General features: G+C 45.2%; 1 protein-coding gene across 1 annotated transcript in view; it reads left to right on the top strand.

The window, feature by feature from the left end:
* The window catches only part of LOC120031733 (double C2-like domain-containing protein beta), a 133,611-nt gene extending 107,824 nt beyond the window's left edge, over window positions 1–25,787 (top strand). The window contains exons 6-9 of the mRNA XM_038977519.1: window positions 3,928–4,085; window positions 14,012–14,093; window positions 15,887–15,983; window positions 25,207–25,787. Coding sequence (XP_038833447.1) covers window positions 3,928–4,085; window positions 14,012–14,093; window positions 15,887–15,983; window positions 25,207–25,343 — 474 coding nt within the window. The 3' untranslated portion in view covers window positions 25,344–25,787. The remainder of the gene's footprint in view (window positions 1–3,927; window positions 4,086–14,011; window positions 14,094–15,886; window positions 15,984–25,206) is intronic.
* Window positions 25,788–26,515: the final 728 nt, after the last annotated feature.

Genomic DNA, 26,515 nt, shown 5'->3' with positions numbered 1-26,515 from the left:
AGCCAGGATTCAGACACGGCTAGGACATCCAGGTTGGCAGAGTGTGCTAAAGCAGTGAATAAAACAAACTTAGGGAGGAGACTTCTAATGTTAACATGCATGAAACCAAGGTTTTTACGGTTACAGAAGTCAACAAATGAGAGCGTCTGGGGAATGGGAGTGGAGCTAGGCACTGCAGGGCCTGGATTAACCTCTACATCACCAGAGGAACAGAGGAGGAGTAGGATAAGGGTACTGCTAAAGGCTATAAGAACTGGTCGTTTAGTACGTTCGGAACAGAGAGTAAAAGGAGCAGGTTTCTGGGCATGGTAGAATAGTTTCAATGAATAATGTACAGACAAAGGTATGATAGGATGTAAATACAGTGGCGGTAAACCTAGGCATTGAGTGACGATGAGAGAGGTATTGTCTGTAGAGACACCATTTAAACCAGATGAGCTCACTGCATGTGTGGGAGGTGGAACAAAAGGGTTAGCTAAGGCATATTGAGCAGGGCTGGAGGCTCTACAGTGAAATAAGACAATAATCACTAACCAAAACAGCAATAGACAAGGCATATTGACATTAGGGAGAGGCATGCGTAGCCGAGTGATCATAGGGTCCAGTGAGTAGCTAGGCGGGCTGGAGACATGGCGATTCAGACAGCTAGTGGGCCGGACATAGCAGGCCAGCAGATGGGCCTTAGAGGGACGTCGCAACGGAATAAGTCTGTTGTAGCCCCCTCGTGCGGTTACATCAGCAGACCAGTCGTGATGGATCAGCAGGGCTTCGTGTAGTAAAAGGGTCCAGGCCAATTGGCAAAATAGGTATAGTAGCCGAAGAAATTGGCTGATGGACCTCTTCAACTAACAGTCAGATATGCTCTAGACAGCTAACAGGCCGCGGCTAGCAGATGGGCATTCAGGGGACATCGCGACGGAGGAGCCTGTTGAAAAACCCCCTCGGGCGGATTACGTCGGTAGTCCAGTCGTGATGAATCGGCGGGGCTCCGTATTGGCAGTAAAAGGGGTCCAGGCCAATTGTCAAAATAGGTATTGTAGCCCAAGGAGTGGCTGATGGACCTCTTCAGCTAGCCGGGAGATGGGCCTAGCATAGGCTAGCTCCAGGCTAATTTGTGCTTGCTTCAGGACAGAGACGTTAGCCAGGAGTAGCCACTCGGATAGTAGCTAGCTAGCTGTGATGATCCTGGTGAAAAGGTTCAGAGCTTGCGGTAGGAATACGGAGATATGGAGAAGAAGAAGTCAGATATGCTCTGGGTTGAATCGCGCTGTGTAGACTGGCAGGAGTTGTCTGGGCTAAAGGTTAGCTGATGACCGCTAGAAGTGGCTAGCTGACTACTAGCTAGTAGCTAGTTAGCTGGCTAGCTTCTGTTGGGGGTTCCGGTCCTAAAGTAAAGAAAATAGCAGATCCATACCACATTGGGTGAGGCGGGTTGCAGGAGAGTATGTTGAAGTTCAGAATAAGAAAAATATATGCAAAAAAAATATATGCAAAGTAAAAAGATATGTACACGGCACACGACAAGACGAAGACAAAGACGCCTGACTGCTACGCAATCTTGGATTAGAATTAATATATGATGGACCTTAAAACTATACTATTCTCCTGTATCTTAGTCCATTCCGCTCTGACATCGCTCATCCATATGTATATAGTCTTAATTCATTCCTACTTAGATTTGTGTGTAATTTCTTAGATATTACTGTCGGAGCTAGAAGCACAAGCATTTCGCTACACCCGAAATAACATCTACTAATCACCTGTATGTGACCAATAAAATTTGATTTGAAAACATTTCATATACCTGTACATCCCCTTTTAACACATTGTAAATTAATTTAATGAAACAACAACAGACATTTCAATGGAGCACCACTTACTGAGGGCTCAGTTCAACATTGCCTCTCTCCCTGAATTAAGCAGGTTTACAGCATTAAAAACCGGAGAGAATGACAGTCTCTCATAATCCACACAAGGAATTATATTTACTCATGGGCTTTTAATAAGGACTGACCATGGATGCCCGAGGCATTTGTTTTACTCACGAGCTACTTACTTAGCGTACTAGAGGATGTTTCTAGCTATTGTCGTTATTTTACAGTACTGTCGCTAGTCATATATTTTTTCACATACAATACTGTAGTTCCACCTTAATTGGAATTTAACTCAAGCTCTACTAAATGGATACTTAGTTGAGCTGCAACATTTGATCCTCCAAACTTTCTCCACATTTGGGTTGCTGTTTCCAAGAACCTTAGTTTGGGAGCTTTACTTTTTATGAATGAGCTGATTGATAGGGATGAGCCCTTTCTTAATATTCACTCTTTTATCCGAGCGTGTCGTTAAAATCTCCTAATTTCATCGGGTTTAAGAGCGCTCACAGAAATGTGTTTTCTCTTACCATCAACAACACTGGAGGGAATCTGCTCCGACTACTCAGAGAAGGCTTAGCCCAGTCTTTGACTGAGCATCACTGTCTTTCTTTCCATGCTGGCTTTACAACGTGCAGCATTTTCATCAGCCTGTGGATTACTGAGCTACGTGCTGACATTATGTGTGTTAATGTGCTGACCTTCATGTCTTAAAGTAATGATGGACTGTCGTTTTTCTTTGCTTATTTGAGCTGTTCTTGCCATAATATGTACTTGGTCTTTTTCCAAATAGGGCTATATTCTGTATACCACTCCTACCTTGTCACAACACAACTGATTCGCTCAAACGAATTAAGAAGTAAAGAAATTCCACAAATTAACTTTTAAGAAGGCACACCTGTTCATTGAAATGCATTCCAGGTGTCTACCTGCTCATGAAGCTGGTTGAGAGAATGTCAAGAGTGTGCAAAGCAGTCATCAAGGCAAAGGGTGGCTACTTTAAAGAATCTCAAATATAAAATGAGAAAAACGCAAAGCTTTTGTTTTTAGGCCTGAGACTTCATCTCGGGCATGAAGTCCCACCATGCCGATATATCCTCCAAACACCGGCTTCTCGGGCATTATCTCTTAAATAGAAGATATACAAACCTCAGACATTCTGACAATTCAGTGTGCATTCCATTTGATCTGTCCACCTACCAACTTCAAATTTTCTATGTCAAGCTTTCCTTCTCTTTATGTGCTCACCCTTTCTTGCTCTCTCTCTCTCCATTAATTGCCCTCTTGGTCTGCATTTTGTTTTGTTGTTATTTTTTAAAGTTTAAACCAGGCTATCTAAGGGTGTCTCTGTGAAGCCCTGTGCAAACACTCTACGAGGGTTACGTAAACGAGACAGAGTAGTCACACAGCGGGGCTGGAATCATTAGAGACGCTTCCTGCACAGCCAATTAGCTAGCGTCATTAGCAAAGAGTTATGGGCAAAGTGCATTTCCGATAAGGTGGAAAGTGAGTCGGCAAATTTGCACATCTTAGATTTGGAATGTAATCGAGACGAATAGGCACATGGTATTAAAGGAACTGCGAAGCGTTGCTCTGTCCCTGTGCAGTCACTCCCGACAAGTCACAAATCAAACTCCAAATCAAGTCACACCATTCGATTGGATTCCCAATCTGATCAATGGACCTTTGCATTTGGAGAAGAAGCCCATCTAAAAAGCCCTTACTGAAAACTTGGTCATCAACCCCAACTGGTGGAGCTGCTATGTACATCCCACTCAGTCTCCTCCACCATGTTCCTCATGTCATGGGTTGTGGGTGTGAATGTTAACTATTGTAACTTCTGGGGACAGCAAGTGTTCCTCTAAACTGTTGATCAACTGTTGGACCTCATGAAGAGCCACCTTGGATCAAAATGTGCTAAATAATGGTGGTATAGTATACACTATATAATGTGATGTGCGTAAGACTATGTTTCTATCGAGCACGACACCTCCACTATGTACTCACTGTGCTCCTTTCCTTTGACTTCTGTGTGTCCCCACTCCTTTACCCGCAGATTGACAAGACAGACGACAAGTCCCTGGAGGAACGAGGGCGCATCATGATCTCCCTCAAGTACAGCTCCCAGAAGTCTGGCCTGGTGGTGGGCATCGTCCGCTGTGCCCACCTCGCCGCCATGGACGCAAACGGCTTCTCAGACCCCTATGTCAAAACGTGAGTTTGTCACACAGCCTAGCGACAGCACATGTTCCCAGACGCATGTACTTCAGACCTCTAGTGCTACTGGATCGATTTTTACTCATCATCCCTTAGGTCTATATGGAATCAATCTCTGGTTTATAATTCTTTCTCTGTTTTTATTTAAAAAAAATAAAAGTTAATTCCATTTGGAAATGTTGAATGATACACTACCAGACGAACACATTTGATCCTGGTGTTAAAAAAACAGGCAAAGATGCAACTCTGCATCTCCTATCTGCCAATAACAAGGAAAATGACACAAGAAAAAGAATGACATAATTTACATTTAGCCAAAATTCCTTGCTATGCCTAGGGCTTGCAATCATGATCCAATTGCCAGCAGACCAGAGCAAGATCCAAATGGAGTCCTTGGAACAGAACAGATAGCAGCAGTGTTTCGGCAGTGAATCTCCTGTGATTACTCCTCAACATGAAAGAGATGTACTGCGCAAGAGGACATCCTGAGGGCTGCAATTATGAACGAGTGTTCTTTTAATCACACCTGAATATTACTGCACTTCTTTCATCTCGCTGAACGATGGAGGTGAAATTAACACATGGCTCTGGTGAGAACTCGAAAAGAACAAAGAAGGAAGAAGACTCATTGGAAGAGAGGACGGCAATTCCAACCAACGATTGAGAACCGCTCCCCAAAGCCCGAAAGACTTGCATCCCAGATAATAGATTTACAAACGTCCTCTTATGCGGGCTTGGAAGGAGAGTTGTGTCCCAAATAGCACCCTATTCCCTATGTAGTGCATTTCTTTTGTCCAGAGGGACCTGGTCAAAAGTAGTGCACTACATAGAGAATAGGATGCTATTTGAGACGCAGCGGAAAAGTATGCTCTGTTGAATAGAGAAGGAGAGCTGAAATGGTTTTCCTGTCCTCCGACACCCAATCGTATAGTCATGGCTGTCTAACACATCATGTCGTGGCTTTCTGGCTTTAGAAGGCTGCCAGACACTGAGTTGCTCCACCCCACTGTGTTAATGAAACGCTGGGCTTTTGTTCTTGGCCGGTAGCCCCTTTGTACACACACACACCAGTTGTTAGGGCAGTGGTCCCACCAAGTGTTACACATGGTCGAGGGGTAACGTTTTATTGACAGGCTGGGTGAATGTATGACAAGCACACCCAGCTTGTAACATTACATGTTGGTGAGAATAGAGATTCTAATACTTTATACCACAGCGTTGTTGTATACTCGTTTCTGATTGGCTACAAGAGCATTCTGGAATGGACATTAAAACCAGACAACGGGACAGTTGGAAAAGATATTGGTGCACCTTGCAATCATGACACAATATTGCGTCATTATTGCAAGGTGTCCCGATATCTTTTACAACTGTCCCGTTGTCTGGTTTTAAAGTTCATCATTTTTTTGGAGCATCTGATGACTTGTTGAACATGAATTTATCCCCACCGCTGCCAAATCCTCCCATATATTTCTAGTTTGACCAGCTGTTTTCAGCAACTGATATTTTTGAATTCGGTTGTCATATTGGCAGGTTTGCTAGCCACAAACGATTTAGCTAACTTCTAGCCTTGCGTTTGATATGCAATGCGATCTCCTCGTCCTTAACAGTCAGTGTGTGATGTACATGTGACAAATAAAGTTTGTTTTGATATGTTGACGAGTGTTCTGACGAGAAGGCAAACTTCCTAGCTATGCCAGGCAAAATCGGGCATTGTCATCTCATTGTTATGGATGTATCCATATAAATGTCACTAGAAAACAGCTACTTTGCTATTATTCTGGCTGCAGAGGTTGTGACTTTGTTAGCCGTAGCTAGTTGGCTAGCTAGCAAGCAAGGGATAAGAACGTTGCCAGCGAGCATAGCAACGGAAGACAAAGCATGAACGACTGCGTCGCGTCCATAAATATCAAACTAATCAAACGAACGACTGGGATGAGAAAGTTTTAATTTGCTTAAATAAATGAAAATATCAACAATTATTTTCTATTTCTACCAGTATATCGGTGCTTTCATATTTCTTTATTTTGCAACTGTGGTATAAGCGGGGATAAACAGATTAAACAAATGCAACAGAATGACCTTTGCTGTTATACTGGCTGCAGAGATCGTGACTGTGTAGCTAGTTGGCTAGCTAGCAGCAAGCAAGGATAAGAGCGTTGCCACTGAGCATAGCAACGGAACATAGAAAAACAAACGACTGGGTTGTGTCCCTAAATAGGGGTGGGAGGGCCAAGAGACCTGAGGTGGCTGAATGGAGTGCTCAGGTTGGGATGTAGGGTTTGAGCATGGCCTGAAGGTAGGGAGGGGCAGTTCCTCAGGCTGGTCCGTAGGTAAGCACCATGGTCTTGTAGAGGATGCAAGCTTCGACTGGAAGCCAGTGGAGTGTGCGGAGAAACAGAGTGACATGAGAGAACTTGGGAAGGTTGAAAATCAGGCAGGCTGCAGCATTCGGGATAAGTTGCAGGGGTTTGATGGCACAAGCGGGGAGCCCAGCCAACAGCGAGTTGCTGTTGTCCAGACAGGATTAGGATCTGCGCCACTTCATTTATGAGATAGCGTCGTACTCTACGGATGTTGTAGAGCATGAACCTGCATGAGCGAGTCACTGCTTTGATGTTTGCAGAGAATGACAGGGTGTTGTCCAGGGTCATTGTAAGGTTATTTGCACTCTGCGAGGGTGACACTATCAACCGTGATGGATAGGTCTTTGAGCGGGAAGGCCTTCCCGGGAGGAAGAGCAGCTCTGTCTTGTCGAGGTTGAGCTTGAGGTGGTGGACCGACATCCAAGTTGAGATACCTGCCAGGCACTCAGAGATGCGTGTTGCCACTTGGGTGTCAAAAGGAGGGAAGAAGAAAAGTAGTTGAGTTTCATCCGCATAGCAATGATAGGAGAGACCATGTGAGGATAAGACGGAGCCGAGTGACTTGGTGTATAGAAAGGAGACGGCCTAAAACCGAGCCCAGGGGGACACCAGTAGTGAGAGTACGTGGTACAGACACAGATCCTCTCCACGTCACCTGGTAGGAGCGGCCTGCCAGGTAGGATCCAATCAAATGAGCCTGAGATGCCCAGCCCTGAGAGAGTGGAGAGGAGGATCTGATGGTTCATGGTGTCAAAGGCAGCAGGTAGATTTAGGAGGATGAGAACAGAGGAGAGAGAGTCAGCTTTGGCAGTGCAGAGAGCCTCCGTGACAGAGAAGAGCAGTCTCGGTTGAGTGACCCATCTTGAAGCCTGACTGGTTAGGCTCAAGAAGATTGTTTGAAATATCCCGGATTATACTTCATGCTCCAGAAGTACATAGTTTTTCTCTAAAAATCATACATTGTGTGGCCTGGCTGGTCTAGCGGTAATACTGCAGGCTCTGGCACAGTGTTGGTTTGAATCCAGCTTACTGGCCTATGGCTCAACCTCTATCTTTCCCCATTGTCAGCCTCTCTCACTATCTATATATTTATAAAATCATTCATTTTCAGTGTAATAATTTCTTTGCAATACTATTGCCATGTAACAAGATTCTTCAAATACAATAACTACACAGCCTCCATAGGTGTCCAGTATCTCGGAGTCATTCATCTGTCATAACACCTCAACATGAGCACGTCGACATACAGCACTTAAGGGAATCGAATATCGGCTAATTCATTGACTGGATTGTGGAGACCTGTAATGATGAATCGGTGAGTCGGTAGCAGGTGCAACGTTTTAATAAAACAAAACCAAGAACATGACACTAACATAAGGCAGTACGCCAATACACAATAACAATTCCAACTGGTGAGTGAACATGGGAGTGTGACATAAAGGGAATGAAATGAAGGTAATGGAGTCCAGGTGTGAATCTTAATGATTCACAGGTGTGCATAATGAGTGCCAGATGTGCGTAATGATGAATTCCAGGACCGGTGGTTAGTACTCTGGCGACGTCATACGCCGGAGGGGAGGAGCAGACGTGACAGTAACCCACTCTGACGTGCGGCTCCAGCCGCAGGACGACACCAACCAAGGGGACGACCCCGAGGATGAGGAGTGGGTCGGTCCGAGTGGCAAAGGTGGAATTCATGGATGATGTTGGGGTACAGAATGTCCTCCACCGGAATCCAATGCCACTCCTCTGGGCCATACCCCTCCCAGTCCACCAGATACTGGAGCCGACCCCCATGACGTCGGGAGTCCAGTTGGGATCTGACAGCGTACGACAGGCTCCCCTCGATGTCCAAGGGGGTGGAGATGTGTCGTTGGGGACAGCATCAACTAGGAGACCAGGAACCACCTCGCCTGAGAAGGGAGACATGAATAGGGTGAGATACGGTAGTGACTGGGTAATTTTAACCTGTATGTCACCTCATTGACCCTCTGGAGAACCTTGAACGGCCCCACAAACCAGGTGCTCAGTTTCTTGCAGGCGGAGTGGGAGGTTCCTGGTAGAGAGCCAGACGCGATCCGCAGGATGGAACACAGGGGTCTCACTGCGGTGACGGTCTGCCTGCTTCTTCTGATGATGGACGGCACGCTGGAGTCTCACATGCGCATTGTTCCACACCACCTCCGCACGCCGGAACCACTCTTCTACCGCAGGAGCCGTGGTCGGGTCCAGGGCCGGCTGGAAAACCAAAACACACTGGAAGGGGGTCAACACAGTGGAGGATTGACGTAGAGAGTTCTGGGCGTACTCTGCTCTAGGAAGGAACGTGCCCACTCACCCTGCCGGTCCTGACAGTCACTCCTCAGGAACCTCCCCAGCTCCTGATTCATCCTCTCCACCTGCCCGTTAGACTGAGGCCGATACCCGGATGTGAGGCTAACCGTGACCCTAAGCTTCTCCAAGAAGGCCCTCCATACTCGGGATGTGAATTGGGGGCCACGGTCTGATGTCCTCCGGAAGGCCATAATGTCTGAAGAGTGCCTCAGTGACCTGGAGAGCAGTGGGAAGACCAGGAAGAGGGATTAATCGACATGACTTGGAGAATCTATCCACTACCACCAGAATGGTGGTGAAACCACCAGAAGGGGTAAGGTCAGTAACAAAGTCAATGGATAGATGGGACCAAGGTAGCTGAGCCTCCCTGCAGGAGCATTCCGGACGGGGGGGACTTGGTTTGAGCACACACGGAACAGGAGTTGACATACCACGTAACATCCTGCACCAAGGTGGGCCACCAGTATTTCTCAGTGATGGAATGGATGGTGCGGGAAATACCTGGATGTCCAGCGATGACAGCTGTGTGTGCACAGGTCAGCAGCTGATCCCTTATCCCTGTGGGAATGTAGATGTGCACGGGAGGACAATTCAGGGGTGTGGGCTCCCTCTCTAGAGCCTGGCGGATGTCCACATCTACGTTCCAAACCATTAGACCCACGACTCGGGAGGTCTGGATTATGGGTGCACTCTGGACAGGAGCCTCTCCTGAATCGTAGATACGGGACAGGGCATCGGCCTTGATGTTCTTAGAACCTGGGCGATAGGTCAGCGTGAAGTCAAACCTGGTGAAGAAGAGGGCCTCCCCTCGCTGTCCGTATGTACTCAAGGTTCCAATGGTCAGTGAGGATGATGAATGGTTCCTTGGCACCCTCCAGACAGTGTCTCCACTCCTCTAATGCCAACTTCACCGCCAAGAGCTCCCGATCGCCGACATCATAATTCCTCCCTGCAGGGGACAGTTTCTTGGAGAAGAAAGCACAAGAATACAATTTGAGTGGGTCCCCCTGTCTTTGTGACAAAACTGCCCCCACACCCACATCCGATGCATCTACCTCAACCACAAAAGGTAGCATGGGATCTGGGTGTTTTAGCAAGGGGGCGGCGGAGGAGACGAAAGGCCTCATCGACTGCTGGAGACCAAACCAACCTACGAGGCCCACCCTTGAGAGGGGCGGTGACGACACTGAAGTTCCTGATGAAGCGGCGGTAAAAGTTGGCAAACCCCTCCAAAAAATGGTGTAACACCTTGAAGGTGGTTGGGACTGGCCATGACCTTACCGCATCTACCTTCTTGTCCTCCACCCTTTCTCCCCGAGGGCTGATTTGGTAGCCCAAGAAGGAGACAGCCCTCTGGTGGAATTGGTACTTCTTCGCCTTGACGAATAGGTGGTTTGCTAAGAGGCGTCCCAGGACTGCTCGAACGTGAGAGATGTGATCTTCCAGGTTGGTCGAGAAGAGCAGAATGTCATCGATGTACACAATCACTTGACGTCCAAGCATGTCCCTGAACACCTCATTGACGAATGCCTGGAACACTGACGGAGCATTGGCTTAGTCAAAGGGCATAACCAAGTACTCGTAGTGACCAGACATCGTGCTGAACGTAGTGACCAGACATCCACCCGGATGTGACTGAGATTGTAGGCACTCCGCAGGTCCAGTTTGGTGGAGAACCGGGCCCCGCGGAGCTGCTCGATGGCTGACGGCACCACGATACTTTGTGGTACCGATACTTTGTGATGTCATTGAGTCCACGGTAATCGATACAAAGGCGTAATCCTCCCTCCTCCTTGGCCACGAAGAAGAAACCAGCCGTCACAGGGGACTTGGACCTGCAGATGAAACCCTGTTGGAGCGCCTCTTGAATGTAGTCCTCCATGGCCTGGGTCTCAGCCAACGACAGAGGGTAGATGCGTCTGTGCGGAGCTGTAGCACTGTAAAATGGGTCAATTGCACAGTCCCAGGGGCGATGAGGAGGGAGACAGGTAGCGCAGCTCTTGGAGAATACCTCCCTTAGATCCTGATTTTCCTCTGGGATGTTGGGCTGGAGAGCAACCACCGGACTCTCAACCGACATGGAACCACAGGGGAGAGGAAAGCATGTCTTCCAGCATTCAGGTGACCAGTCGGTGATTCTCATCCTCGACTATGAGATGGTAGGGTTATGGCGCTGAAGCCAAGGTAGGCCGAGGATAATCTTGTGAACTGGTGCACTGGTAATGAAGGGGAAGTTTTCCTGGTGATTGGGCTCCACGGTGAGGGTGAGCGGTTGGGTGATGTGTGTGATGGTTCCGGATCCTGGAGGCCAACAGTCGAGACCTTGAACCGGAAAGGAGAGGAGAGCGGGTAGGTAGTAATATTGAAAGAGGAGGAAAGGGTCTGATCCATAAAGTTCCCCGCGGCACCAGAATCCATTAAAGCTGTAGACACAGGGCATGACGGACAGTCAGCCAGAGTGATGGGTACTAAAAAGAGTCTAACAGGAAGAGCAGTAGTTGGAATACTCACTCCTGGTCCGGGGGATGTAACATCATGTGACCGTCCCTCTGCTCTAGTGGATCCCGGATTCTGAAGTAACGGACACCGCTGGTGCTTGTGCCCTCCCTGGCCACAGTACAGACAGAGGCCCAGCTGTATCCGTCTGCTTCGTTCTGCCGCGGAAAGTTTTGTGACCCCTACCTCCATGGGTTCAGGCTCTGATCCCGAACACTTGCCGAAGAAGGGAGAGAAGCGATGGAGATGCCGACACTCCTGGAGGTGGTTATCCAGACGGATGACTATCGCAATGAGTGCGTCCAGGGTGAGGTTGTCATCTCGGCAGGCCAGTTCCGTGTGGACCTACTCGCGCAGACGTCTTCTATAACGTGCTGAGTGCCGGCTCATTCCATCCACTGGAAGCTGCTACTGTCCGGAAGGTAAGCGCATACTCAGCAGCCATCTGACTCCCCTGCTGAAGCTGAAGCAGACGCTCACCTCCCCCTCTGCCTTCCGCGGGATGATCGAAAATACATTTAAAACAGAGCCATGAACCCCTCATTAGACTCGAGCTCCTCCTCTCCTCTCTCCCAGACGGCCGTAGCCCATTCCAATGCCCGCCAGTCAGCAGAGAAATAACCGTGGCAACCTTAGACCTCTCGGTGGTGGGTGCTCCCATCTGATGTGCAAAATAAAAGAAGCACTGAAGGTGGAAGCTACGGCATTTGGATGGTGTCTCGTCATATTTCTCTGGGAGGGATAGATGGGTATTGCTGACCAGAGCGGGTTGCTGAATGGGCTGGTGTGCTGACTCGTTGGGTAGACTGGCTCTAGAATATCCTCCGCTGTTGAGAGATTGTAGACTGCAGAGAACATCTTCCATGGCCGTCCCCAGTAGAGCCAGCTGATCATGGCGTTTACGAAGAAAGTCACCTGTTCATTGATCGTCTGGGAGATGTCTGGTTGTCCTGCTGCTTCCATTTTTTGATTTGGTATTCTGTAATGATGGGGCGGTGAGTCGGAAGCAGGTGCAACGTTTTAATAAAACAACCAAAACAAGAACACGACACTAACACAAGGCAGTACGCCGATACACAAGAACAATACCAACTGGTGAGTGAACATGGGAGAGTGACATATAAAGTGGAGGAAATTATGAAGGTAATGGAGTCCAGGTGTGAATCATAATTCATAATAATGATTCACAGGTGCGTGTAATGATGAGTGCCAGGTGTGCGTAATGATGAATCCCAGTACCGGTGGTTAGTACTCTGGTGATGTCGTGCGCCATAGGGGAGGAGCAGGAGCAGAGGTGACAAGACCGGTGTTTTTTTCACATGGGGCCCTGTAAATGGGATTTCCTCTAAGCCTAACTGGTTTCTAGCAGCTAATGGAATTCCTCAGCCTGAGGAGCCACAGGCAGCTATAGTCTCTAGTAAGGTTCAGAGAAAATCTCTTTCTCCTGCCACGGGTGAGATCTGTGTATTACTTTTGAAAGGGAGTAGAGGCATTCATTTAACCCCATGTTCTTCCATGTTCTTCCTCAGGCACTGTTGAGACTAGTACATTTTGACACTGGAGCCATTCTATAGTTAAGAGGGGGGGGGGCAAGTTAAGTTTCTAGGCCAGAATGACTTGTGTATGCAACTTGAATTTTTGGGGGTAAGAAACTTCTAGATGTCCTATGTTATTTCATTAAAGCGTGAGATGTTGGTCAATATGGACTATGCAGACGAGTTGGTTTAAGAAGAGAGCAGTTGGCTCCATATGGATCACCTTACCTCTGACAGAGCCAAGTACTGCAGTTCTACTGGACTCAGTGGGGGGTCGATCAAACTTCCTCAAGCTCCAACTCCAGCCAAGCCCTTGGGGATTCCCAACATCTATTTGGAGTTCCTGAAATCAAAATCTTTGACCTTTTGGGCCTCATTGATACTTCAATTCCTATGGAGGGGTTTATTGTTATGGGAGTGTGCAGCCCTCCAGTAATTCAAACAATGGCTGTTGCTCTCCAGACTGTCATTGTGCATCGTCAGCATGCACAGCAGAAAACAAACTCCATTGCTGAGGGAGGCCATTGTAATTACTTTTTGCACAGATTTTTTGCCATTCATTCCCATCTTATTTTCGGGAGCATTGCAAACATGTTAAATGCATTTTGGAGATCAGAGCTTTCAGTTGGACCTAGCTTGCATCCCAAATGGGATTTCCCTATATAGTGCTTTTAGGGTAGTGCACTATAGGGAATATAGTCACATTTGGGGCGCAACCCTAGACTAGAGCCACCAGCTCCATGCTGTTGTATGTTAATACAATATGGTAATCAACCTTTCAACCCATGGACTGTCAGTCACTGTAGCAACAGCTTTCTTAGTGCTGGCCTCTGTATGCTGCCCTAAGCGTTCTGCCCACTGTCAGATAAAATTTGATGCCACAGCACCCTCTGGTGGAATAATTGGTATAACATTCAATTCAACATTCAAATTAATTAATGACCCATATTTGCTGTCTCATTCCTTTTCATAAATGCCTTTTCATATTGGGCCAGTCATTCCTGCTGGACTACTTAGAGCTCAGAGACGTGAGGCGTTTCAAAGTTCTGTGTCCCTGGATTGAATCTCCTGACTCCTGACCTGACTGTCTATTACAGTCTACAGCACGCCCAATAATCCACATCAAACAACAGTAGACTGCAGAGAGACATTTTCTGTCAGTAATAGTTACTGCTTCATGCCTTTTCTGCAGGTACCTGAAGCCTGACGAGAACAAAAAGTCAAAACACAAGACTGCTGTCAAGAAGAAGACCCTCAACCCAGAGTTTAACGAGGTAAGGAAGGACATGCATTCCTCTCTTTCCTCTCTCTCTTTTTCCTCTCTCAGAGATATCTTGTCTCTCTGACATCACAAATCCCTCCAATAATCAATCCCATTTAAGACTTGATACTTAGGAGGAACCAGATATTTTAAGATCAAGCTTATCAAATTAGTTATGAAACACATTTTTCAAACTTGGCTAATTATACCTGACTTTGTTCCAGTATGATGAAAATCATGACTTTAAAGGTCCAATGCAGCTGTTTTTATCTCAATATCAAATAATTTCCTGGTAACAATTAAGTACCTTACTGTGATTATTCTTTTTTTATTAAAATGATCAAAAAGAAGAACAAAATGTCTTCGAGTGGGGAGGGGAAAACTGAAAATTAGCTGTTATTGGCTGAGAGGTTTGGAACTCTTTCATATTGATCAATTAAATAATTTACCGCTTAATGATGTCACCATCGAAGGCCAAAACTCCATCCCACCAAATCTCATCATTTTCACAGTGTTATTCCAATCTCATAGTGTGGAAATATATATAAAACACAGGTAAATCATGTTTTTGACTGCACTGGGCTTTTAATGCTGACTCATTGTACATTTACTCTTCTTACCGACAGTAGATATCACCTCTCCCCATATTTGTCTTTTATCTGTCCCCCTGTATCTATCTGGGCGGCCTTATTGCACACTAGTGTAAAAAAAATTACCAAATGCATTGATGATGAGGTGAGCAACCGTCAGATCAGCCGTCTGTTAACTCTCATTGAGAGGCCAACTTGACTCTAGTAAAAGTGTATTTCCCCCCTCTCCTGAGCCTGCCTCTTTTTCTCTGAATGCCTCACAAACATTCTCCCATTCATCTGTTACTATGCTCCAGAGAGACCCCACGTTCAGACCACCACCAAAGACCTAATTTAGCACTAGACTGCGGCATTGAGTGGCGTCCTCCCGGAACACGCGAGGCCTGTGACTTGACATTTCCACTGACATTTCCTTTCGTCTCCATTTCCATCCTGTTGCCTGTTGGCCTTTCGGCTCGAGATTAGGTGACCTGGGCTTCCACTGCATTCAGAAGGCATTTTGGTTCAAAAAGGCGTACAGATAAACTTGAGTATTGATGGATTGATACCAAAATTGATTCTCTTCGTGGCCTTCTGAGTGGTTCAGCGGTCTAAGGCACTGCAGTGCTTAAGGCGTCAATACAGATCCGAGTTCGATCCCGTGAGGTACCCATGAGGCAACACACAATTGGCCCAGTGTCGTCCGGGTTAGGGGAGGGTTTGGCCGTCCGGGATGTCCTTGTCCCATCGCGCTCTAGCGACTCCTGTGGCTGGCCGGGCGCATGCACGCTGACTTCAGGCACCAGTTGTACGGTGTTTCCTCCGACACATTGGTGCGGCTGGCTAACGGGTTAAGCGAGCAGTGTGTCAAGATGCAGTGCGGCATGGCAGGGTCGTGTTTCGGAGAGCGTATGGCTCTCGACCTTCGCCTCTCCCGAGTCGGTACGGGAGTTGCAGCGATGGGACAAGACTAACTACAAATTGGATATCATGAAATTGGGGAGAAAAAGGGTCAAATTAAATAAAGAAATTATAATAATATTGATTCTCTTCTATGAGCATGATTAATTGTAGGCCGTATCGGTAATTAATTGTCACTGATAACATTGTTTAAAATATTATTTAAATATGATTCCTTTGATTATGTTTCTTGTGGAATCTTACTGGCTTTTTGGGGATAACCTTGCTGTCTGTATGAAGCCGTCTGGCCAGTCACGTTTTTACATATTTTTTGTAGGAGTTCTTCTACGAAATCAAATACGCCGACCTCAGCAAGAAAACCCTGGAGGTAACCGTGTGGGATTACGACATCGGCAAGTCCAACGATTTCATAGGTAAGCACTAAGCAGGTGACCACGTTACCAAGTGTAGTGACCTGAACAGTTCAAAAAGGTGTAGATGGCTGCAGCCACACCGGTGACAATCCGGCCCAGGTTCCCCTGCCACCTCTGTTTACAACACCTACTCACCCACCAGAGGCCTCCATTTGTCCTGATAGCTACCCAGGGCCACAAACCTGGACCCAAATGACAACAACAAACAACTGAGTGGTGAGGAAGAAGCAGGAAACACTGACCCTTGATGCATGCCAGCCAGGCTATAAGCTTGTCAAGTTCTCATGCCGACATGTGGTTGGTGGGCGAGGAGTTGAACTTGAAGTGACAGGGATCCAACTTTTTCTGAATCCCTAACAAATCCCCCATTCCTCTCTTTTGATGATGCACTCATCAAGAGTCCTCAGCACTCATCAGGAGTTTGAGCTGTTCACTCATCCACTTTAGCTAATGTGTAGGGGAGAGTGGGGTATGTTGAGCTGTTTTTTACATTCAGCATCACTACATCAAAGAATATATTTGTATTCTTTCTAACACAGATATCAACATATATTTCAGGATGTTGTGTATGCCTGGAAATAATCAGAATCCATGTAAACATAACAGTTTTGAAAACATAGCTTTTCCAACAAAATTGGTCTCTTGGAACAACTTACCCCGGGTGTGGGGTAAGTTGAGCATAGGGACAGGGTAAGTGAAGCCACCTTGGGGTAAGTGGGTGGTGGTGTCCTGCGACGGTGAATGTCCTGGTAGGTCAAAGTTTAATTTATGGAATGGGGTGTGGTATATTGTAAACTCAGTAAAAAAAGAAACGTCCCGTTTTCAGGACTCTGTCTTACAAAGATCATTCGTAAAAATAGAAATAACTTCACATCTTCATTGTAAAGTGTTTAAACACTGTTTCCCATGCTTGTTCAATGAACCATAAACGATTAATGAACATGCACCTGTGGAACGGTCGTTAAGACACTAACAGCTTACAGACAGTAGGCAATTAAGGTCACAGTTATGAAAACTTAGTACACCAAAGAGGCCTTTCTACTGACTCTGAAAAACACCAAAAAAAAGATGCCCAGGGTCCCTGCTCATCTGCGTGAACATGCCTTAGGCATGCTGCAAGGAGACACGAGGACTGCAGATGTGGTCAGGGCAATAAATTGCAATGTTCCTACTGCGAGACGCCTAAGACAGCACTACGGGGAGACAGGACACACAGCTGATCGTCCTCGCAGTGGCAGACCACATGTGACAACACCTGCACAGGATCGGTACATCCGAACATCACACCTGTGGGACAGGTACAGGACGGCAACAACAACTGCCCGAGTTACACCAGGAACGCTCAATCCCTCCATCAGTGTTCAGACTGTCCGCAATAGTCTGAAAGAGGCTGGACTGAGGCTTGCAGGCCTGTTGTAAGACAGGTCCTCACCAGACATCACCGGCAACGATGTCGCCTATGGACACAAACCCACTGTCGCTGGACTAGACAGGACTGGCAAAAAATGCTCTTCACTGACGAGTCGCGGTTTTGTCTCACCAGGGGTCATGGTCAAATTTGCGTTTATCGTCGAAGGAATGAGCGTTACACCGAGGCCTGTACTCTGGAGCGGGATCAATTTGGAGGTGGAGGGTCTGTCATGTTCTGGGGTGTGTCACAGCATCATCGGACTGAGCTTGTTATCATTGCATGCAATCTTAACTCTGTGCATTACAAGGAAGACATCCTCCTCCCTCATGTGGTACCCTTCCTGCAGGCTCATCCTGACATGATCCTCCAGCATGACAATGCCACTAGCCATACTTCTCGTTCTGTGCATGATTTCCAGCAAGACAGGAACGTCAGTGTTCTGCCATGGCCAGCAAAGAGCCCGGATCTCAATCCCATTGAGCACGTCTGGGACCTGTTGGATCGGAGGGTGAGGGCTATTCCCCCCCCCCAGAAATGTCTGGGAACTTGCAGGTGCCTTTGTGGAAGAGTGGGGTAACATCTCACAGCAAGAACTGGCAAATCTGGTGCAGTCCATGAGGAGGAGATGCACTGCAGTACTTAATGCAGCTGGTAGCCACACCAGATACTGACTGTTACTTTTGATTTTGACCCCCCCCCCCCCCCTTTGTTTAGGGACACGTTATTCCATTTCTGTTAGTAACATGTCTGTGGAACTTGTTCAGTTTATGTCTCAGTTGTTGAATCTTGTTATGTTCATATAAATATTTACACATGTTAAGTTTGCTGAAAAAAATGCAGTTGACAGTGAGAGGATGTTTCTTTTTTTGCTGAGTTTATTTCTTAAATGTATGTCTACATTCAGAAATACAGTGCCTTCGGAAGGTATTCAGACCCCTTGACTTTTTCCACATTTTCTTACGTTACAGCCTTATTCTAAAAAATGTTTTTTAAATCCTCCGCAATCTACACACAATACCCCATAATGACAAAGTGAAAACAGGTTGTTTGAAATTTTATCATATGTTTTAAAAATATAAACGAATACCTTATTTACATACACTACCGTTCAAAAGTTTGGGGTCACTTAGAAATGTCTTTGTTTTTGAAAGAAAAGCCATTAAAGCCATTTGGTCCATTAAAATAACATCAAATTGATCAGAAATACAGTGTAGACATTGTTAATGTTGTAAATGACTATTGTAGCTGGAAACGGCTGATTATTTTTTTTCATGGAATATCTACATATGTGTACAGAGGCCCATTATCAGCAACCATCCCTCCTGTGTTCCAATGGCACATTGTGTTAGCTAATCCAAGTTTATCATTTTAAAAGGCTAATTGATCATTAGAAAACCCTCTTGCAATTATGTTTCAGCACAGCTGAAAACTGTTGTGCTGATTAAAGAAGCAATAAAACTGGCCTTCTGTAGACTAGTTGATTATCTGGAGCATCAGCATTTTTGGGTTCGATTACAGGCTCAAAATGGCCAGAAACAAAGAACTTTCTTCTGAAACTCGTAAGTCTATTCTTGTTCTGAGAAATGAAGGCTATTCCATGCAAAAAATTGCCAAGAAACTGAAGATCTCGTACAACGCTGTGTACTACTCCCTTCACAGCAGCCCCGGTGCACAACTGAGCAAGAGGACAAGTACATTAGAGTGTCTAGTTTGAGAAACAAATGCCTCACAAGTCCTCAACTGGCAGCTTCATTAAATAGTACCTGCAAACACCAGTCTCAACGTCAACAGTGTAGAGGCGACTCCAGGATGCTGGCCTTCTAGGCAGAGTTGCAAAGAAAAAGCCATATCTCAGACTGGCCAATAAAAATAAAAGATTAAGATGGGAAAAAGAACACAGACACTGGACAGAGGAAGATTGAAAAAAAGTGTTATGAAAAGACAAATCTAAGTTTGATGTGTTCGGATCACAAAGAAGAACATTCGCTTGACCGTATTGTACGTAAGAAGTGCCCATCAAGCCAATCCAACTTGTGGGAGGTGCTTCAGGAAGCATGGGGTGAAATCTCTTCAGATTACTTCAACAAACTGACAACTAGAATGCTCAAGGTCTGCAAGGCTATAATTGCTGCAAATGGAGGATTCTTTGACGAAAGCAAAGTTTGAAAGACACTTATTATTTCAATAAAAAATCATTATTTATATTTCCTATTCATTTTGCAACTCATTTCATGTATGTTTTCAAGGAAAACAAGGACATTTCTAAGTGACCCCAAACTTTTGAATGGTAGTATTCAGACCCTTTGCAATGAGACTCGAAGTTGAGCTCAGGTGCATCCTGTTTCCATTGATCATCCTTAAGATGATTTAAAAACTTTTTCTCCCCAAATTCGTGGTATCCAGTTAGTAGTTACAGTCTTGTCTCATCGCTGCAACTCCCGTACTGACTCTGGAGAGGCAAATGTCGAGAGCCATGCGTCCTCTGAAACACAACCCAACCAAGCCGCACTGCTTCTTGACACAATGCCCACTTAACCCAGAAGCCAGCCGCACCAATGTCTCGGCGGAAACCCCGAACACCTGGCGACCGTGTCAGCGTGCACTGCGCCCGGCCCACCACAGGAGTCGCTAGTGCGCGATGGGACAAGGACAGCCCTGCCGGTCAAACCTAACCTGGACGATGCTGGGCCAATTGTGCGCCGCCCCAGGGGTCCTGTCTCCCGGTCGCGGCCGGCTGCGACAGAGCCTGGACTCAAACCCAGAATCTCTCTTGGCACAGCTAGCACTGCGATGCAGTGCCTTAGACCACTGTGCCACTCGGGAGGCCCGTATGATTCTAAAACTTGATTGGAGTACACCTGTGGTAAATTCAATTGATTGGACATGATTTGAAAAGGCACAAAACTGTCTATATAATGTCCCACAGTTGACAGTGCATGTCAGAGCAAAAACCAAGCCATGAGGTCGAAAGAATTGTCCGTAGAGCTCCGAGACAGGATTGTGTCGAGGCACAGTTCTTGGGAAGGGTATGAAAAAATGTATTCAGCATTGAAGGTCGCTAAGAACACAGTGGCCTCCATCATTCTTAAATGGAAGAAGTTTGGAACCACCAAGACTCTTCCTAGAGCTGGCCGCCCATACAAACTAATCAATCAGGGGAGAAGGGCCTTGGTCAGGGAGGTGACCGAGAACCCGATGGTCCCTCTGACCAGAGCTCTAGTGTTCCTCTGTGGAGATGGAAGAACCTTCCAGAAGGACAACCATCTCTGCAGCACTTCACCAATCAGGCCCTTATGGTAGAGGGGCCAGACGGAAGTCACTCTTCAGTAAAAGGCACATGGCAGCCACTTTGAGTTTGCCAAAAGGCACCTGAAGACTCTCAGACCATGAGAAACAATATTCTCTGGTCTGATGAAACCAAGATTGAACTCTTTGACCTGAATGCTAAGCGCCACGTCTGGAGGAAACCTGGCACCATCCCTACGGTGAAGCATGGTGGTGGCAGCATCATGCTGTGCTGAGTTGTTTCAGCGGCAGGTACTGGGGGACTAGTCAGGATTGAGGGTAAGATGAACGGAGCAAAGTACAGAGAGATCCTTGATGAAAACCTGCTCCAGAGCGCTCAGGACCTCAGACTGGAGTGAAGGTTCACCTTCCAACAGGACAACAACCCTAAGCACACAGCCAAGACAATGTAGGAATGGCTTCGGGACAAGTCTCTGAATGTCCTTGAGTGGCCCAGCCAGAGCCCGGACATGAACCCGATCAAACACCTCTGGAGAGACCTGAAAATAACTGTGCAGCGACGTTCCCCATCCAACCTCACATAGCTTGATAGGATCTGGGGAGAAGAATGTGAGAAACTCCCCAAATACAGGTGTGCCAAGCGTCTTACCCAAGAAGAATCAAGGCTGTAATCACTGCCAAAGGTGCTTCAACAAAGTACTGAGTAAAGGTTCTGAATACTTATGTAAATATGATATTATTTATTTATTTATTTTAATAAATAAGCAACATTTTCTAAAAACCTGTTTTTGCTTTTTTCACATTATGGGTTATTTTGTGTAGAATGTTTAATCAATTTTAGAATAAGGCTGTAACTTAAAGTATGGAAAAATTCAAGGGGTCTGAGTACTTTCCGAAGGCACTATATATCTCTCAGTTCAATATCACTTACACTTCCATTTCAGTTGTGTCGTATGTTGTTACGATGTGCTTATTCGTCGGCAAGTTCTTTAAATTTGATGCTACTAAGCCCATGAAACTGGTCCGCGAGATTCTTGATATGTTTATGAAGGTCAGACTCCATGTCATCAGATAAGACCTTGTGTTTCTCTGCTACTCTGTCATTGCCTCTCTTTCGGACAGGTACTTGTTTTTTTGTTGTCAATTTACCTCTTCGGTGTCATTCAGTCTATTTTTTCATCCCTTGCTGCTGCCGAATGGACTTCTTCCCTTCTGTCACTTTCTTGGCCGCTCTCAAGAACCTCAAGGGGGGTTAGACCCCTGCTTGTTTCTTGTTTGTATACACGGGGCATGATGACGTCTGCTCTGTAACAAAAAAAAAAAGCACTATCTTGAGTTCATATGCATGACACATTGCAAAAATACTATGCATATTGGCCCAGATTCTGACACGAATTAAGCGCACGGAAATGTAATGTAATTCCCTTTTTATGCTCTTTTCTCTATGCATATTCTGACCTTGAATTTAAGCATGACAATAGCATGCTATTCACCCACTATTCTTTTGAGGTGGAGCTTGAATAAATTAAGGTGTGATGGAGGTGTGGCTACATATACACCGTATTCTGACCGTGACTTAGTTGCCTAGTAATTCCACCACCTTTATGCCGAGAGAGCAATTTTAAATGATTTTTCCTTATGATCCCTGGAGACGAATGTGTAACCGGCCATAAAGTATGGAAGCAAACTGAAAATCATATCAACATGACATGTATTGCGGCCCCTTTTCCACACTGAAATGGGATATAAATAGCTGTAATGTTATTCAGAATTCAAATTGTGTGCCTTCAAAATTTGCCTGGATGAAATTTGGAGACACAAGCTATAGGCTTCTTTAGGGCTGAACCTGCCGAGTGGATGTATGTGTTTCAGAATGTTTTGATTATATGCCCTGGCTTTTCTGTTTAATTTTGCAATTTGTATCATGTTAAGTATTAGCCACTATCGGGAGCCCCTGTCAGTAATACCACATGCATTTATTTTTGCATCATTTCATTCCATTTACCTTTCTTTCCTCTGTCACGTCCTTGTAAATTGCTCCTGAGGGTCGCTTGCATTAGTGGATCGTATTAGGCTTGTCCAAAATTATTGCACAACACATGTAACCTGTTTGAAGACCACATGTAGCAGGTTAAATCTGGAGCCTGGCGCACGGTTTACTATGACTGGACCATTGTCATACAGTTCCATGATTAGTGGGAATTAGGTTAGATTTATAGGATTATTGTTCAATCCCTATTGTACACTTTCCACCTTCCAATATTTCATGGATTGAACTTGAATAGGACAACTTTCAGGATGAATCAAACCACTATTTTTTATTCATCAATATGTGGTATTTTGTGTGGAAACGCTCTCCAAACAGTTTTTTTTAATGATTCATACATACTTTCCTAACCCTAAAATGTGCCTAAATATCTAGTATTCTATTTATTTACATCTACCAGTTGGTGCTGAAATGGCGACGAATATGCATCGATGGATTTCTTTCATTGATCCCTATATTCTGAACCTGTTCTCTCAATGTATTCTATTGAATCTGTCAACCAAAATTCAAATTAAAGGTGCACCGTATTTAAAGGGATGCCTTAAGATCAATGTACCCCATTGAATGAAAACTCCACAAGAAAATGTGTTGACCAGCAAGTGGGAGGGTTTTCAGTGGTTGAATTAAATGTAATTAGAGTGGGCAAGGTAGCCACATCTGCAGAGTGCTTTACGTGACTAAAATAAGTCTGAATACCAAATACTGAGAAGTGTTTAGGAAAGGCATGCGTAGGAAAGGCATACATTTCTGACTCGAGATCGGCCCATTTTGCATAAAACTGAAAACAAACAAATAATCATAATTTGTATGGGGTATGGTAACCTAACGTAGCAGGCGTAGAAAGATGCCTGGGCGGAGTTCCGACTTCTATTTTTTAGGGAAAACGGAAGTTAGGTTCAAAATATTATAGCCCTGAAACCCGGATGTTAGCATTTTCTGGCGACTCCGCATAGGCTAGGGGTATGGTGGTCATTGGCTCAACTTACCCCATGGCCATTGACTCAACATACCCCAAGGCAAAAATGTTGACTATATTAGCCCACACAGCTACAAGGATGCACTTTCATACGTAGTACTTAATATTGTAGCTTATAGAGACCCCAACTGATTGAGATACAAACATCCTGAAACCTATAACACAATACATGAATTTGAATATGTGAGACAAAAATGTGGGATCTAACTTGCTTACCACTTTTTCCATGTGGTTTCTTCCTTCACAGACAACATGGGGCTATACTTGTGAAATATTGCTTAGACTGTGGTTTGAAACATTGGTCTAAAATGGCTAGCTACTAGCTTTTCTCATAGGCCAACCTGGCCAAATTAGCCACGATACTGAGGACGGCCAGCTGAGCAGATAATTATATCTGGTAACAAATTCCTTCTTAGCCAATTAAAATAGTTGGACGGGATTCAACACTTTTTCACTAAAGGATCCTTACCAGAAGTCCACCAGCATGTTCTGATACTCAAATGAACTGCTTCACATGCAAAAGTTTATCTGGACAATTAGCTCACAGTGTAAAGATGCCTAGTTCCTGACGCTTTTCACCACTTGCGACATAATTTTAATCCCAGAGTGGGATCATCATTTTTCCTTTCACATGTGGACTAACATTCATTGTGGTATTGTGTTGAGAAGGAAACCATAAAAATGAAGAATTAATTTCTTTAGGAGCTAGGCCTATGACTTTCTTTAAACTTTTTTCACAAACACACTGCTAGAGCCTAATAATATCTTAGCATATGAGGCTACATGGAGGTGTACACTCGCCTAAATGTAGGTTACACCTACAACGTTTTATATGTGTTTTTATAATCGTTATCTAGCTTACCTTGTCACAAGTTTACATAAGTGTAAATTGACTGGTCTGTCTAAGTTCACCAAGTGTCCAGTAGAGGGTGCAGCTACTCCAGGAATCCACTGAGGTGAAGCCTCCTGCTTGCTTCATAATTAATGAAGCCGATGCAGTAAAAAACACTACATCTGATCGTGCTTTCCTGTCAATTCTGTAACACATGCTATTGACTGACTGGCCTAGCCTATATAAACACTCAGATCAACAATAGAGCTAAGTTCATTGTCATGGACGTTTTATTAGCTGGGCTAACATATATCAACATAATTTTTGGACAAGATGGCCTAATGACGGTTTAAATAGCGAGAAGAGAGTAATGTACCTATTTGAAAGCTATATAAAAAAGTGGCTCTCATGCTAGAAAATGATAATGTGCTCAGAGTTTTACATTGTTCATGTCCAGCAATTGATGAGAGCAAGGTTGAACACACAAAACGCTTGCATTCTCAGGTTTAAACATTGGTCACCAGTCTCACTTCAAAGAGGCCTATTCTACCATGGACAACCTGTTCAGGAGGGTGCAACATCACAGAGTATTCAGAGAACAGTTGTGATTGTCTTTTGGGTATTGTGTTAGTTCAAACTATTTAGTTTCTATCGTCCATCAATGTGTCGCTTTCTAACCCTTTTCTACTGTTCTGCCGTCCCCGGTCTCAGGTGGTGTGTCCCTGGGCATCAGCGCAAACGGGGAGAGGCTCAAACACTGGTTCGACTGTCTCAAAAACAAGGACAAGAAAATTGAGCGATGGCACACACTGACCAACGAACTTCCTGGTACAACATTCAATGACTAATGGCCCCTCCCCACTACCTACTGTGGACAGGAGTTCAGGCTTGATCGGCTAATACACACTCCAGCTTTCCCGTTTCCAGAGACGTTTAACAAATCAAAGCTCTTGTTTCCTGTATTTCTATCCTAAGGTTTTGGTCTCATCCGTTATCTTCTATCCCTTTCTGATAATGTGCTGTGTCCTTAGGGCTTTGCTGCACAGAACTAGAATGAGATGAGAATCTATTTCTGTGGTTTGCTGCCCGGCGATGCATATTCACTAGGTTTATTGGCAGCAGTTTATTGGCAGATTGTGGGGAGTGTGCACTTTGTTGAAATGAAAAGAGAAAAGGGTGGATTATTTACTTCAGACACTGCTCTAAAAAGTATATGTGTTGTTTACATATGTGTTGTTTACAGTCTAGGATGCAGCGCCACACACCTCTGCTGTTCCTCTGAAGTTCATGTTTGCCAGAGAAAGGGGGCAAAAGACCCAAGTAATGTGTTTTATAGAGAGCCTACTTTCAGGTCAGTGCAAATGTCTAATCCTGTGATGAAGGGTTTGGGCTAGGGGGGGGGGGGGTGTGTGGAAGGGATGGGGGGCAAGGCATTTTAATATGCTAGCTCTAAGTACTGTATCTCGTTGCTTATGTGTTTCAGTTGTTTTTTAAGTAGTGTAAATGTACACCACCCCAGTCAGTATATCAGATGAATGTAGGGTGCTGTGTGTTATTGAACTAGTTCATACATAAAACTCAAGGTCTGACAAATATCAGTTGCGTTGGATAGCATGGGAGGAAGAGAATTGAACTTCTGCAGCCTAATGGCAAACTGTTTTTATGACGTTGCCTGAGGCGGAATATTACCATAAATCTATATTTTTACATTTCCTCATTGGCTGTTTAATTATTAATGATGAGAACTCAATATGGCTCAACTCACTTCCTGCTTATGTTTTGAAATCAAAGTATATTTTGATATTAATTAATAATTTTATGTTCACCTTTTTATTGTTGCCCTGAAATGTATGTTTGTGTGCGTGCGCATATTTGTGCTGTATGTGTGTCGGTGAACGTGACCGAGAATTGTCCTTTTAATCGTGAAATATTTAACTGGCCAATTCTTACACAACAGGTAATAACTGTACATGTATTGCTAGTGTTTTCCACTGCATAGCAGCTAACAACCAGTGGTGGA

Source organism: Salvelinus namaycush, chromosome 3, assembly GCF_016432855.1.
Source record: "Salvelinus namaycush isolate Seneca chromosome 3, SaNama_1.0, whole genome shotgun sequence".
Taxonomy (NCBI): Eukaryota; Metazoa; Chordata; class Actinopteri; order Salmoniformes; family Salmonidae; genus Salvelinus; species Salvelinus namaycush.
This window is presented reverse-complemented; position numbering and strand designations above follow the sequence as displayed.